This window comes from Callithrix jacchus, chromosome 9 (genome assembly GCF_049354715.1).
Source record: "Callithrix jacchus isolate 240 chromosome 9, calJac240_pri, whole genome shotgun sequence".
NCBI classification, from domain to species: Eukaryota; Metazoa; Chordata; class Mammalia; order Primates; family Cebidae; genus Callithrix; species Callithrix jacchus.
This window is the reverse complement of record NC_133510.1, coordinates 63001672-63016264: the sequence shown is the minus strand read 5'-3', so window position 1 is coordinate 63016264 and position 14593 is coordinate 63001672. Positions and strand designations below refer to the sequence as shown.

At 46.3% G+C, this 14593-nt stretch overlaps 2 protein-coding genes and 2 non-coding genes across 11 annotated transcripts in view; all 4 read right to left on the bottom strand.

Moving 5' to 3' along the window:
* Positions 1 to 593, bottom strand: part of BAZ2A (bromodomain adjacent to zinc finger domain 2A) — a 40080-nt gene extending 39487 nt beyond the window's left edge. For 5 of the 8 annotated variants that reach the window (XM_078336296.1, XM_035256367.3, XM_035256368.3 and 2 more), the window contains exon 1: positions 379 to 593. Coding sequence is in view for 5 of the 8 variants with exons in the window: in XM_035256367.3 (XP_035112258.3) it covers positions 379 to 420 (42 nt within the window). In the remaining 3 variants the exon portion in view is untranslated. Of the gene's footprint in view, positions 1 to 291; positions 356 to 378 lie in introns of those variants that run through there. The other 3 variants (XM_078336297.1, XM_078336294.1, XM_078336309.1) reach the window with 2 other exon arrangements.
* Positions 594 to 1671: 1078 nt separating this feature from the next.
* Positions 1672 to 10442, bottom strand: ATP5F1B (ATP synthase F1 subunit beta). The gene is made up of 10 exons (XM_035256384.3): positions 10295 to 10442; positions 9621 to 9803; positions 9234 to 9408; positions 8238 to 8359; positions 7807 to 7991; positions 6125 to 6283; positions 5899 to 6021; positions 3745 to 3957; positions 3157 to 3358; positions 1672 to 1912 (listed from the first exon to the last, which is right to left on the bottom strand). Exons 1-10 carry the CDS (start codon positions 10419 to 10421, stop codon positions 1812 to 1814), a joined length of 1590 nt encoding a protein of 529 aa, XP_035112275.1. The 5' UTR covers positions 10422 to 10442; the 3' UTR covers positions 1672 to 1811.
* Positions 8084 to 8151, bottom strand: LOC118144675 (small nucleolar RNA SNORD59). The gene has a single exon (XR_004729425.1). It is a non-coding gene; the product is annotated as a small nucleolar RNA SNORD59 (small nucleolar RNA).
* LOC118144674 (small nucleolar RNA SNORD59) lies at positions 9480 to 9554 on the bottom strand. Its single transcript, XR_004729424.1, has one exon. It is a non-coding gene; the product is annotated as a small nucleolar RNA SNORD59 (small nucleolar RNA).
* Positions 10443 to 14593: the final 4151 nt, after the last annotated feature.

The following is a 14593-nucleotide window of genomic DNA, read 5'->3' as shown; positions in this document are numbered from 1 at the left end:
GGAGGCGAGGACAGGGCAGACCAGGAGAAATATGGAGGAAGGTTAGAGCTGTGTTGACACTCCAGTGGCTTGGTAGAAGAGGGCGGCAAAGGGAGAAGGAAATAAATAGTTGCAGCTAGTGAGAGGGAGAAGGTTCTCGATAAACGCTGAAGGACGTGAACGTGTTGGGGGAAGGGGTGGAGGGATGCAAAAGACCTTTAAGATTTCAGTTCCCAGGTCTGTATTGGGTGACGTGAGAAAACAAAGAAAGGGCTGACCTGGGGCCTAGGGCATTTTGTACCAGCTTCTTACCCACTCCAAGTCAGGACCTAGAGGAAGTGTCCCCACCCCCATAACTCAGCATTTCCCCAAATCCAGGCTTTCCTGGGAGCAAACTACCAGCACAAGCAGCTCAGGGGCTCCACCTTCTGTCCAGATCATGACACAGGAGAGACTGCGGGAGAGGCTGCTGCCAAGGACGTCACAGGCAGATGGAAGAAAGCTTGGAGGCCCCTACTCCACCCCTGGCGCCGCGCCAAATGGCCCTCCCCAACCTTCAGCCCCCAGGGGCCTCTGAATTGGGAGCTCGGTTTATCTCCGCCCAGCTTCTACCTAACTTGATGGCCTCAGGGGGTGGAGCTTATCGATGCAGGCTCCTCCCCAGGACAAATTGCCCAGCTGGTTTGTAAACAGTCTTTCACTGAGAACCACATCCCAGCCTTCGTGGATTTGAAAATGGGATCAGTGTTCTTCCAGTCTCCAGTGCTACCGCGAGAGGGCAGTAGGATAGGTCTGGTCTCAGGAAAGAACACATGAGGAACCCAATCTGACCTTGTCTGCTTCTTTTAAATTGAAATGGTGAAATCTACCTATCCTTGCACCTCTCAAGGTGGGCTAAAATGAAGAGAAAATTACCTAATTCCATTAGTTTGGAACCCCTGACAACACTGAATATTGTTATTCCCTTGTAAGATCTTTTCTGGACTTTCATAAGGGATCTTCACAGAGGGCAGACTAGGCCTCATGGTATTATAAGCCTTTGCATAGCCTCAAGAAATCACAAGCAACTTTTTTTCTAGGCTTGCCCAAAACGTCAGGAAGTAGTTAAGTACACTTTCTGAAGACAGGAATTCCTAACCAAGATGTAGAGGACCCTTTTTGATTCAATTTTAACAAAGATAGTATTCTTTGTCACTCTTTCTTGAAAATTTAATTCATTAAACTCAGATTAACCCCTGGAAAAAGTTATTTCTAGAACAAATTTTTCCCAATATGCCCTTCAAAAAAGGCCTATTTTTAACCAAGCAGTAATGTGCTACATGGTATGGGGGGGGAAATCAATTTGCATTGAATAAAAGGCCCAAAACTGAGGCCCTAAGATCACACTATCCACAAGAAACTCCTCACAAGAGGTATGGTTGTCTATCAGCAAGAGAATGACTATTTTTGAGGACTGATTTCAAACATACATGGCCAACTTCACACTGAAACTGCTTTTTATGGCCACTCTATAAAAATCTGTTGAAAACAGTGCTGGTGATGTGAGACTCCATACACCTGTAGCCCCAGCTGCTCAGAAGACAGGTGGGAGATCTCTTGAGCCCTAGAGTTGGAGACATGTCTCTAAAACTAAAAATATATAACCCTTCACTGTTGATGATGTTGTCAGAACCAAGAGAAACAGACAAATTCTGGGGGGGTGTACATTTTATTGGAAACTTTAAATACTGTTCAGACAGAATGTATCTTCAATCAAGGCTCTTGTGTAGCCTACACAGAAAAATGAAGCTTTCTGGATTAGGGGCAAGGAGAGGGACAGACACAAGAACCCCTCATGATGAATGCTCTTCAGCCAGCTTATCAGCTTTTGCCACAGCTTCTTCAATGGGTCCCACCATATAGAAGGCCTGTTCTGGGAGATGGTCATATTCACCTGTATGAAGGAAAAAAAAAAGTGGGGGGGAGTGGATATCAACTTTCTGCAGTGTGTAATATTCCTCAGCACTTGAGGGCATCAGTTGGAATGTGATGAATTCGTGTTGTCTTAGAAAGCTTGAATTTCTGTTGCAAATTTACAAGACATGATACAGTATGAATTAAAAATACATGGGCCGGGCATGGTGGCTCACAGCTGTAATCCCAGCTATTTCAGAGGCCAGGGTGGGCAGATCACCTGAGGTCAGGAGTTTGAGACTAGCCTAGCCGACATGGTAAAACTCCATCTCTACTAAAAATACAAATATTAGCCAGGCGCAGTGGCACCTGTAATCCCAGCTACTTGGAAGGCTGAGGCTGAAGAATTGCTTGAACCCAGGAGGTGGAGGTTGCAGTGAGCCGACATCACACCAATGCACTCTAACCTGGGTAACAGAGTGAGACTAAGTCTCAAAAAACATATATAAAATAGGCCAGGCGTGGTGGCTCACACCTATAATCCCAGCACTTTGGGAGGCTGAGGCGGGTGGATCACGAAGTCAAGAGATCAAGACCATCCTGGTCAACAAGGTGAAACCAGAAGGTGGTGAGTGGTTGCGGTGAGCCAAGATTGTGCCACTGCACTCCGGTCGGTAACAACAGCGAAACTCCGTCTCCAAAAAAAAAAATATATATATATATATATATATATATATATAATATATAAAATAATAAAAGGGAGCTAGAGAATCAAGTAACAAATCACACTCTTACAAAGTAAATATATTTTCTTTCTTTTTTTGGGGGGGACATAGTCTTGCTCTGTCGCCAGGCTGGAGTACAGTGGTGCAATCTCAGCTCACTACAACCTCCACCTCCTGGGTTCATATGATTCTGCTGCCTCAGCCTCCCAAGTAGCTGGGACCACAGGCACGTGCCACTATGCCCAGCTAATTTTTGTATTTTTAGTAGAGATGATGTTTCACCATGTTGGCCAGGATGGTCTCGATCTCTTGACCTTGTGATCCACCCACCTCGGCCTCCCAAAGTGCTCGGATTACAGGCGTGAGCCACCACGCCCGGCCAATATAGAGTATTTTCAAACAAAATTAATGAAAAAGTTTGTTTTATAAATTAAAAAACATAATTAGGTATAATGTATTTTTGGCTTGATACTTGTTGGAATGGGACCACAGCACAGTAAGCATTCAAGATTTTGGCTTTTCTGTCATCTTATGTTCAGCTTTGTACTCAAAATCTCACCTGCCAAAATCTGCTGGAATCCTTTGATGGTCTCCTTCAGGGGTACCAGCTTCCCCATATGACCTGTGAAGACCTCAGCAACCTGGAATGGCTGGGACAAGAAACGCTGTATTTTCCGTGCACGGGACACAGTCAACTTGTCTTCCTCAGAAAGTTCATCCATACCCAGGATGGCAATGATATCCTGGAGGGATTTGTAGTCCTAGGAGAAAAAAGAAGCCTGAGTTAAGTATTCTTATTCCTTTAATTTGGACAAAAACCCAAGAGTGGGAACAAGCTAACAAAGGGAAAGTTACATGCTAGAGGCAGAGAGGGTGGTGGTATTATGAGTGCCCTCGGCCAAGAAAGATCAGTGTCTTGTTCTCCATAGCCCTAGTTTGGTGCTGTCTGAAAAATACTGCATTCCTAAGCAGAAGTACCTGGAAACTCAAGAGACCTCATTAGCTCTCACTACCAACTGCTAGACTCAACTTTCCTTGCTCCAAAACAAATCACACAAATCACTAAGAAAGATCTTGTCCTAATATAGTCCCCACCATCCCTCTTTTTGACTTTCTGGACACTGATCCGATATAGCAATATACTCACTTGCAGGATCTTTTGCACCCCACGGGCAACATCATAATGCTCACTGCCAACAATGTTGGGATCCATGATGCGAGAAGTGGAGTCCAGAGGATCCACAGCTGGATAGATGCCCAGCTCAGCAATGGCACGTGACAGTACAGTGGTAGCATCCAAATGGGCAAATGTAGTAGCAGGGGCAGGGTCAGTCAAGTCATCAGCAGGCACATAGATGGCCTAAAGTGAGATCCCATTAAGTACATGAACCGAGATAACTTTTTTTTTTGAGACAGTCTCACTCTGTAGGCCAGGCTGGAGTGCAGTGGTGCAATCTCTGCTTCCTGGGTTCAAGCAATTATCTGCCTCAGCCTCCCCAGTAGCTGGGATTACAGGCGCCTGCTACCACGCCTGGCTAATTTTTTTTGTTTTTGTTTTTGAGACAGAGTTTGCTCTTGTTACCCAGGCTGGAGTACAATGGCGCGATCTCGGCTCACCGCAACCTCTGCCTCCTGGGTTCAGGCAATTCTCTTGCCTCAGCCTCCTTAGTAGCTGGGATTACAGGCACGCGCCACCATGCCCAGCTAATTTTTTATATTTTTAGTAGAGACGGGGTTTCACCATGTTGACCAGGATGGTCTCGATCTCTTGACCTCATGATCCACCCGCCTCGGCCTCTCAAAGTGCTGGGATTACAGGCGTGAGCCACTGTACCCGGCCCACTTTTTTGTATTTTTAGTAGAGACAGGGTTTCACCATCTTGGCCTGGCTGGTCTTGAACTCCTGACCTCGGAATGCATCCACCTCTGCCTCCCAAAGCGCTGGGATTAGAGGTGTGAGCCACCACACCCGGCCCTAATGCAGTAAATATTTAATGCTCAGTTTCCATACAGCTCTGATTCCCCTCAGACTGGAAACCATTGCTTTGTGATCTACATTCAAATGTATACCTTCATTTACGGTTTTTGAGACAACGTCTTACTCTGTCGCCCAGGCTGGAGTGCAGTGGCTCGATCTTGGCTCACTGCAACCTCTGCCTCCTGGGTTCGAGCAATTCCCCTGCCTCAGCCTCCCCGGTAGCTGCGATTATAGACATGACACTACACTTGGCTTATTTTTTGTATTTTCAGTAGAGATGGGATTTCACCATGTTGGCCTGGCTGCTTTCAAACTCCTGACCTCAAGTGTTGCACCTGCCTCAGCCTCCCAAAGTGCTAAGATTACTGGCGTTAGCCACCACAGCCAGTGTAACTTCAATTATTTTACTTTATTTATTTATTTTTTCTTGAGACGGAGTTTCGCTCGTGTTACCCAGGCTGGAGTGCAATGGTGCGATCTCAGCTCACCGCAACCACCGCCTCCTGGGTTCAGGCAATTCTCCTGCCTCAGCCTCCTGAGTAGCTGGGATTACAGGCACGCGCCACCATGCCCAGCTAATTTTTTTTGTATTTTTAGTAGAGACGGGTTTCACCATGTTGATCAGGATGGTCTCGATCTCTTGACCTCGTGATCCACCCACCTCGGCCTCCCAAAGTGCTGGGATTACAGGCTTGAGCCACCGTGCCAGGCCAACTTCGATTATTTTAAATGAGTATTTCTTAACCTTTTAAGGTCTTTAACATACAAACACAACTTTTATTTATTTTTTTTTTTGAGACGGAGTTTTGCTCATCGCCCAGGATGGAGTACAGTGGTGCAATCTCAGCTCACTGCAACCTCTGCCTCCCAGATTCAAGAGAGTCTCCTGCCTCGGCCTCCCAAGTAGCTGGGATTATAGGCACCTGTCACCATGCCCAGCTAATTTTTGTATTTTCGTAGAGACGGGGTTTCACCATGTTGGCCAGGCTGGTCTCAAACTCCTGACCTCAGGTGATCTGCCCACCTCAGCCTCCCAAAGTGCTGGGAGTACAGGCATGAGACACTGTGCCTGGCCGCACACACAGACTTTTAGATATTATTCCAGAGAGCTCATTAACCTCAGTTAACAGACCTTTTTGAGATGTACGTTAAGTTGTATATCTCTCTCTACATATTTTTTTTTTAGATGAGTTTTGCTTTGTTGCCCAGGCTGATCTCTTGGGCTCAAGCAATCCTCCTGCCTCAGCCTCCTCAGTAGCTGAGATGCATCACTGCGCTCTACCTTTATACAAATCATATTTTCATCTATGTCATTTTTCGTACCTGTACAGAAGTGATAGATCCCTTCTTGGTGGTGGTAATTCTTTCCTGCATAGTACCCATGTCAGTGGCCAGGGTAGGCTGATAGCCCACAGCAGAAGGGATTCTACCCAATAAGGCAGACACCTAAAAGAGAAAAAGTGACTTAGTTGTCTACATCTTTAGCCTCATCTGCATAGCTCCAAAGAAAGGCCAAACAAACCAGGTCCTCTCAAGACTTCCCTCTTACCTCTGAACCAGCCTGGGTGAAGCGGAAGATGTTATCAATAAATAGCAATACATCCTGACCTTCCTGGTCTCTGAAGTATTCAGCCACAGTCAGTCCAGTCAGAGCTACCCGGGCACGAGCACCAGGTGGTTCATTCATTTGACCATATACCAGGGCTACCTGCAGTAATCATACATAATCATAGAGGAGTAGAGAAGCCACATACCCAAGGTTCCTAAATCAGAAAAACGACCACAGATCCTTTCTCAGAAGGTGTCAACATTTTGTGTGCAAGTTTCTTTTCTCTATTAGAGATGCAGTTCAAAACAACAAAAAAGACAAATTCTTTTTTTTTTTGTCTTTTGTCTCTTGAGATGAAGATCTTATTCTGTCACTCAGGCTGGAGTACAGTGACACAATCTCAGCTCACTGCAACCTCCACCTCCTGGGTTCACGCAATTCTCCTGCCTCAGCCTCCCAAATAGCTGGGATTACAAGCATATACCACCACGCCCAGCTAATTTTTTGTATTTTTAGTAGAGCCATGGTTTCACCATGTTGGGCAGGTTGGTCTCAACTCCTGACCTCAGGTGATCTGCCCACCTTGGCTTTCCAAAATGCTGGGACTACAAGCGTGAGCCACCGCACCTGGCCAAAAAGACAGCAATTACAGGTGTGAGCCATCGCTCCTGGCCAAAAAGACAGCTTCTTATATTACTAAGATAAAGATCCTATAGTTGAAAGAAAAACCTATGCAAGTTCTAAGTGAAAATTATAAAACAGGCTTAGCTGAAACATATGTACCACATCCAATCCACCCCTCCCAAAAATTAGCTTTCAAATGACGGGACTATCTACCAAAAAGAAAACCTGGGCCAGGCGCGGTGGCTCACGCCTGTAATCCCAGTACTTTGGGAGGCCAAGGCGGCTGGATCACAAGGTCAGGAGATCGAGACCATCCTGGCCAACATGGTGAAACCCTGTCTCTACTAAAAATAAAAAATAATTAGCCAGGCATGGTGGCAGGTGCCTGTGGTCCCAGCTACTCGGGAGGCTGAAGCGGAAGAATCGCTTGAACCCAGGAGGCGGAGGTTGCAGTGAACCTAGATTGCACCACTGCACTCCTGCCTGGCGACAGAGCAAGTCTCCGTCTCAAAAAAAGAAAACCTGGAAATACTATTTAATGTCAATATTGGCTGGGTGCAGTGGCTCACGCCTATAATCCCAGCACTTTGGGAGGCTGAGGCGGGTGGATCACGAGGTCAAGAGATCGAGACCAGCCTGGTCAACAAGATGAAACCCCGTCTCTACTAAAAATATAAAAATTAGCTGGGCACGGTGGTGCACGCCTGTAGTCCCAGCTACTCGGGAGGCTGAGGCAGGAGAATTGCTTTAACTCAGAAGGCGGAGGTTGCGGTGAGCTGAGATCGTGCCATTGCACTCCAGTCTGGGTAACAATAGCGAAACTCCGTCTCAAAAAAAAAAAAAAAAAAAGTCAGTATCAAAGTGGAAAAAAAATGTCCATTATCGTATTGAAAGTTGGGGGAAAAAACACTAACAGGAATTTCCTTTGTAGGTCCTAGGACATGAAAATGAAAATATTAAAATTTTGAAAATAGAAAATAAAATATAGAACATGGCTTCAGTTGGCAATAGTTTCCCGGCATAACCACCATGTGGACATCAATCAACCCAGTGCTTACCTTAGAGGTGGCATCTTTTAAGTTGATAACACCAGACTCAATCATTTCATGGTATAAATCATTGCCTTCACGGGTCCTCTCACCAACACCAGCAAACACAGAGTAACCACCATGGGCTTTGGCAACATTGTTGATTAACTCCATGATCAGTACAGTCTTGCCAACTCCAGCACCACCAAAAAGCCCTATAAGAGGTTGAAAAGAAAGAATATTTAAGAGTTCTGCTTTCCCAAATAAGCAAACTTCAAAAAAAGGAATTGCTTCCTTCCATCCTATTCCTTCTCAAAAATGGCATCTGGCTTCAGCAAACTCAGAACGAAAGTCAGAACGTTCTCATCAATGAGGAATAGATGTCAATACCCACTCATAACACTGTATAAGTTTTTCCTCCCATATTAGGTTTGGAAAATATGTACTCTTAACTAACATACCAATTTTGCCACCCTTGGCATAGGGAGCTAGCAGATCCACAACCTTGATACCAGTCACCAGAATTTCCTGCTCAACACTCATTTCCATGAATTCAGGAGCCTCAGCATGAATGGGAGCAAATCTGTAAAGGCAGAAGAGAGAGGGCTGGTATCTATTCACCTTGTTGAAAGCAAATGATAATCTTACATATCCCTACAACTCTCAAGTCTAAAGTCTATCCCTTTACTTGAGGAACCACAATCTTATTTCTGCTTTGTTATATAAATTAGATAAACTATCATCCAGGATATAACTCAACTTTTTGCAATAAAGAAAGTCATTATCTTAGGAAACAGTAATCCCATTCCCTGACTTTAACTGCCATAAATTTTTCATTTTACTGAGCTTTAACTTAGCGGCATTCCCTCACATATCAACAGAAAACACAAAAACCTGCAAGTTTTGGTTTAGACGAAGCATTAAGTCTGGTCTTAAAAATACTCAGCTAAAGGCCAGGCACTGTGGGCCATACCTATAATACCAGCACTTTGGGAGGCCAAGTCGAAAGAATCACAGATCAGGAGTTTGAGACCAGCCTGGCCAACCTGGTCAAACCCCATCTCTACTAAAAATACAAAATTAGCCAGGCATAGTGGCACATGACTGCAATCCCAACTACTCAGGAAGCTGAAGCAGGAGAATAGCTGGAACCTGGGAGGCGGAGACTGCAGTGAGATCACATCCTTACACTCCAGCCTGAGCAACAAGAACCCCCTCTCAAACATTCAAATTCAAACACACACACACACACACACACTCAACTAAGATGCTAAGTAATAGGTTCTTCTCAATCAGAAATTCTGCGTCCTAATTTCTTCAGGAGAAATTGCACTGTGATTTTAATAATCGAACATATCAGAAGAAAAATTCTGCTTTATGAGAACCTGTCACCTTAACGTGTAAAACTGCAAATAACAGAAGTTCCTTTGTGCATAGACGCAATAAAAGCAACTTACTGTTTGGTTTTGATGGGACCTCTTTCATCAATAGGTTCTCCAATGACATTCATAATTCTGCCCAAAGTCTCAGGACCAACAGGAATTTTGATTGGTGCACCAGAATCCAGTACTTTCTGGCCTCTAACCAAGCCCTCTGTACCATCCATAGCAATGGTCCTAACTGTGCTCTCACCTGGTAAATACAGGTATTGCAAGGTTATACATAAGGATAATTTGGTATCAAGACTTAAGTCAACCAAGACTCCTTCTCAGTACCTAAATGTGGCTTCAGCAAACTCAGAAGAACGAAAGTCATTTTGATAAAATCATCACAGAAGGGAGACAAGGATTTTGGGATATTTGGGCCACACAAGGTCTTTACCATTCCAAGCAAATTCTACTTACCCAAATGCTGGGCCACCTCCAAAACCAGTCTGGTCTCCCTGCCTTGCACTTCCAGGGCATTTAGGATCGGTGGTAGTCCCTCATCAAACTGGACGTCCACCACTGCGCCAATGACCGCCACGATGCGCCCGGTAGCGGCGCCTGCCTTCGGCGAAGGAGATGTTTGAGCCGCATAGTCCCTGACTAACAGACAAATGATATTGGAAGGACCTGGAGTCAGGCCAGTTAAAAGCCATCAGAAGCCAAGACTTAACACACATGCAGAGGAAAACTCAGCCGAATAAGTCAGGCTTCTTTCCGCTTGTACGAAAGACGTGTCCAAGAGGAAAGGCCGCGCAGCGATGGATAAAGCGCCTGCACGCCCTTCCCAGGAGCTAACACAAAACCTCATTTTTCGAGAGCTCAGTGAGTACCGCCATTCGATGGTAAGGTCAACGTACCTGACCGCACCTTCTCCGTCACACAAAGAACTTTATACAAAATGGAACAGAGCTACATCGAAGAAATCTCATACGGGTGTCCCATTCTTTTTCTCCCGCCGTCAAAGAGCAAGACGCGCGGCTCCAGGAATCCTTTTAGCACCACGGATCTCTTAGGCCCGAGCTACTATCGTTCCCCGGCTCAAGGTCACGAGGCGGCAAAATGGAACGTAGCTACTAGAGAAAAGTACTTACCAGGATAGACCGCCGTTGGAGTGGCCCGCAGTAAGAGCTGCGCTGGGGGTAGCGACGCTGAAGGGCTCAGTCCCCGCAAGGCCCCGGAGGCCGAGGTAGCGGCCACACGACCCACAAGTCCCAACATGGCGGAGTCCGGGTGGAGACTGAGCGCTGCCGCAAACCCCGCCGCCTGCTTCCCTGCAGATGGGGCGAGGCCTACGCTGCTGCAGGCAGACCCATTGGGTGAGTTGGCTGCTCGTCATTCTCAGTGCTGCTTCTATAGGTTAATACACGCTCATCTTCTCATCCATTGGTCAAAACTAGTGCTAATCTGAAACTCCTTTTTTTATTGGACAGTGTGAGGTTAAAGGGCGACACTCTGAGCCTCTAAACCTAATTGGATCATAGCGACGTCAGTTGGAGCGAGTATTCTGGGGAACTATCTTTAGGAAAGGGGCCTAGTTCCTGTTGAAAGAGCGTACGCTGTCTTTGCTGGTCTGTCCTTGGGCTCTCTCCTTGAGCTAGGTGACAGCCACAGGGACGGGGGTTAGGGAAGTGGTAGCGCCGTGAAGCACCACTGAAGGTGAGCGTGGCGAAGTCAGGAGCCCTCTTTAGAGCCAAAACACGGTTTCTCCCTCGAAGTAGTGAGATTGGAAGCTCCCAGGCGATTGAATATATCAGCAACCTAGACAGGCTCTTTATCATTTAAACCTATGATGTGGGCCGGGCGCGGTGGCTCACGCCTATAATCCCAGCACTTTGGGAGGCCGAGGCGGAGGTGGATCACGAGGTCAAGAGATCGAGACTATCCTGGTCAAGAAGGTGAAACCCCGTCTCTACTAAAAACAAAAATTAGCTGGGCATGGTAGCGCGCGCGCCTGTAGTCCCAGCTACTCGGGAGGCTGAGGCAGGAGAATTGCTTGAACCCAGGAGGCAGAGGTTGCGGTGAGCCGAGATCATACTATTGCACTCCAGTCTGGGTAACAACAGCGAAACTCCGTCTAAAATAAATAAATAAACCTAGAAAGTGAAGGAAAGTAATGTAACCAGTTCCTTAACTGGGCATTAAGAAGACTCAAAATAAGTAAGACTGAGGACCTTCCTTTTAAGGTCCAGGTGAGCAGACAATGCAATAATGCGATGGTTCTTGGTTAGTATAAACTGGGTGCAGGAAGAGGAGGGGATAAATTTGGGTCACCTAGAGGCATAGAATTGTCCACCGTGGAGAAAGTTGATAGACTTCAGCTATGAAATGTTAATAGAAATCCTTAGGGTAGGCCGGACCCAGTTGCTTAGGCCTGTAATCCCAGCACTTTGGGAAGCTGAGGAAGGCAGATGACCTGAGGTCAGGAATTCAAGACCAGCCTGGCCAACATGGCGAAACCCCGTCTCTACTAAAAATACAAAACGTAACCGGGCGTGATGGCAGTTACCTCTAATCCCAGCTACTCCGGAGGCCGAAGCAGGAGAATCTTGAACCAGGAGGAGAAGGTTGCAGTGAGCCAAGATGGCGCCACTGCACTCCAGCCTGGGCAACAGAGTGAGACTCCATCTCAAAAAATAAAGTAAAAAATATCTGTAAAATAAAATAATAAGTAAAAAGGGCTGGGATGGGCATGGCAGCCCATCCTATAATCCTAGCACTTTGGGAAGCCGAGATGGGCGGATCACTTAAACTCAGGACTTCCATACCAGCTTAGGCAACTTGGTGAACCCTCGTATCTAAAAAATGTTAAAAAAAAAAAAAAATACAAAAAAAATTAGGCCAGACGCAGTGGCTCACACCTGTAATCCCAGCACTTTGGGAGCCTGAGGCGGGCAGATCGCGAGGTCAGGAGTTCGAGACCAGCCTGACCAACATGGTGTAACCCCATCTCTACTAAAAATACAAAAATAAGCTGGGCATGGTGGCATACACACACCTATAATCCCAGCTACTTAGGAGGCTGAGGCAGGAGAATCGCTTGAGCCCAGAAGGCAGAGATTGCAGTAAGCCAAGATGGTGCCCCTGCACTCCAGTCTGGGCAAGACAGCAAGATGCTGTCTCAAAACAAATTAGCCAGGTGTGGCATGTGCCTGCAGTCCCAGCTACTGGGGAAGTTGAGATAGGAGGATGGTTTGAGCCCAGGAAGTTGCAGAGGACTAAGACTGACACTGCCCTCCACACTGGGTGACATAATGAGACCCTGGCTCTACAAAAAAAAAAAAAAAAGAAAGAAAAGAAAAGCCAGGTGCGGTAGTTCACACCTGTAATCCCAGCATTTCGGTAGGCTGAGACAGGTGGATCACGAGGTCAGGAGTTTGAGACCATCCTGGCCAACACCTTGAAACCCTCATCTCTACTAAAAATACAAAAATTAGCCAGGCATGGTGGTGCATGCCTGTAATACCAGCTACTTGAAAGGCTGAGGCAGGAAAATCGCTTGAACCCAGAAGGCGGAGGTTATGGTGAGCTGAGATCATACTGTTGCACTCCAGCCTGGGCAACAAGAGCAAAACTCAATGTCAAAAAAAAAAAAAAAAGAAAAAAAAGAAAAAGAAGAAAAAGAAAAGCCAGGCACGGTGACTCACGCCTGTAATCCCAACACTCTGGTAGTCTGAACCAGGTGGATCACAAGGTCAGGATTTTGAAACCATCCTCATCAACAGAGTGAAACCTTGTCTTTACTTTTTTTGAGACGGAGTTTCACTGTTGTTACCCAGACTGGAGTGCAATGGCACGATCTCGGCTCACCTCAACCTCCGCCTTCTGGGTTCAAGCAATTCTCCTGCCTCAGCCTCCTGAGTAGCTGGGACTACAGGCGCGCACCACCATGCCCAGCTAATTTTTGTATTTTTAGTAGAGACGGAGTTTCACCTTGTTGACCAGGATGGTCTCGATCTCTTGACCTTGTGATCCACCCACCTTGGCCTCCCAAAGTGCTGGGATTATAGGCATGAGCCACCGCACCCGGCCTTTTTTTTTTGAGACAGAGCCTCGCTCTTATTGCCCAGACTGGAGAGCAATGGCACAATCTCGGCTCATTGCAACCTCCACCTCCCAAGTTCAAGTGATTCTCCTGCCTCAACCTCCCGAGTAGCTGGGATTACAGGCACCCACTACCACGCCCGGCTAATTTTTTATATTTTTAGTAGAGACAGGGTTTCACTATGTTGGTCAGGCTAGTCTCCAACTCCTGATCTCAGGCAATCCACCCACCTCTGACTCCCTAAGTGCTTGTCTTTACTAAAAATACAAAAATTAGCCGGGCATGGAGGTGTGTGCCTATAGTCCCAGCTACTAGGGAGGCTAGATGGGAGAATAGTTTGAGCCCAGGAGGTGGAGGCTGCAGTGAGCTAAAATTGCACTATTGCAGGAGGCTACTCAGGAGGCTGAGGTGGGAGGATTGTTTGAGCCTAGGAGGTAGAGGTTGCAGTGATCTGGTGTACATGCCACTGCACTCCAGCCTGGGCAACATAGTGAGACCCAACCTAAAAAAAAAAAAAGAGATAATTTTATATAAAAGTCAAGAAGCTCCAAGACTTCCTCCTTCTCCCATCTTTCCAGCAAGACAACCTGATTTGAGAACTTTGGTTTTGTATCACCAGTTTTGGTCTTGACGAAATTAAAGTTTTATTAACCATCAAACACATTATCCTAACATTTCTTTTCTTTCTTCTTCTTTTTTTTCTTTATGAGATAGAGTATCAATCTTGTTGCCCAGGCTGGAGTGCAATGGTGCAATCTCAGCTCACTGAAACCTCTGCCTCCCAGGTTCAAGTGATCATCTTGCCTCAACATCCTGAGTAGCTGGGACTACAGGTGCTGGCCACCATGCCCAGCTAATTTTTTTGTATTTTTAGTAGAGACAGGGTTTCACCATGTAGGCCAGGCTGGTCTCAGACTCTTGATCTCGGGTGATCCACCCACCTCGGCCTCCCAAAGTCTTTGGATTACAGGCGTAAGCCACCACCCCCAGCCTACTCTGACATTTCTTAATCCAAGTTTCTAGGAAAAATATTCACATACTAGGTAACTGAAAATCATCACTTTTTGAAATGCATCACACATTTATTTGTCCTCTTAGCAAATTACCAAGCAATTTTTTTTTTTTTGAGATGGAGTTTTGCTCTTGTTGCCCAGGCTGGAGTGCAGTGGCTCTATTCGGCTCACGGCAACCTCTGCCTCATGGTTCAAGTGATTCACCTGCTTCAGCCTCCTGAGTAGCTGGGATTACAGATACGTGCCACTGTGCGTGACTAATTTTTGTATTTGTAGTAGAGACACGGTTTCACCATGTTGGCCAGGGAGGTACTCCAACTTCTGACCTCAGGTGA

Coding starts and splice junctions, on each gene's coding strand:
- ATP5F1B (XM_035256384.3), bottom strand. CDS start 10,421: ATGTTGGGACTTGTGGGTCGTGTGGCCGCTACCTCGGCCTCCGGGGCC. Junction 9,804..10,294: donor TCCAACGGCGGTCTATCCTG/GTAAGTACTTTT, acceptor TTTGTCTGTTAG/TCAGGGACTATGCGGCTCAA. Junction 8,360..9,233: donor GGTCCCATCAAAACCAAACA/GTAAGTTGCTTT, acceptor CTGCCTTTACAG/ATTTGCTCCCATTCATGCTG.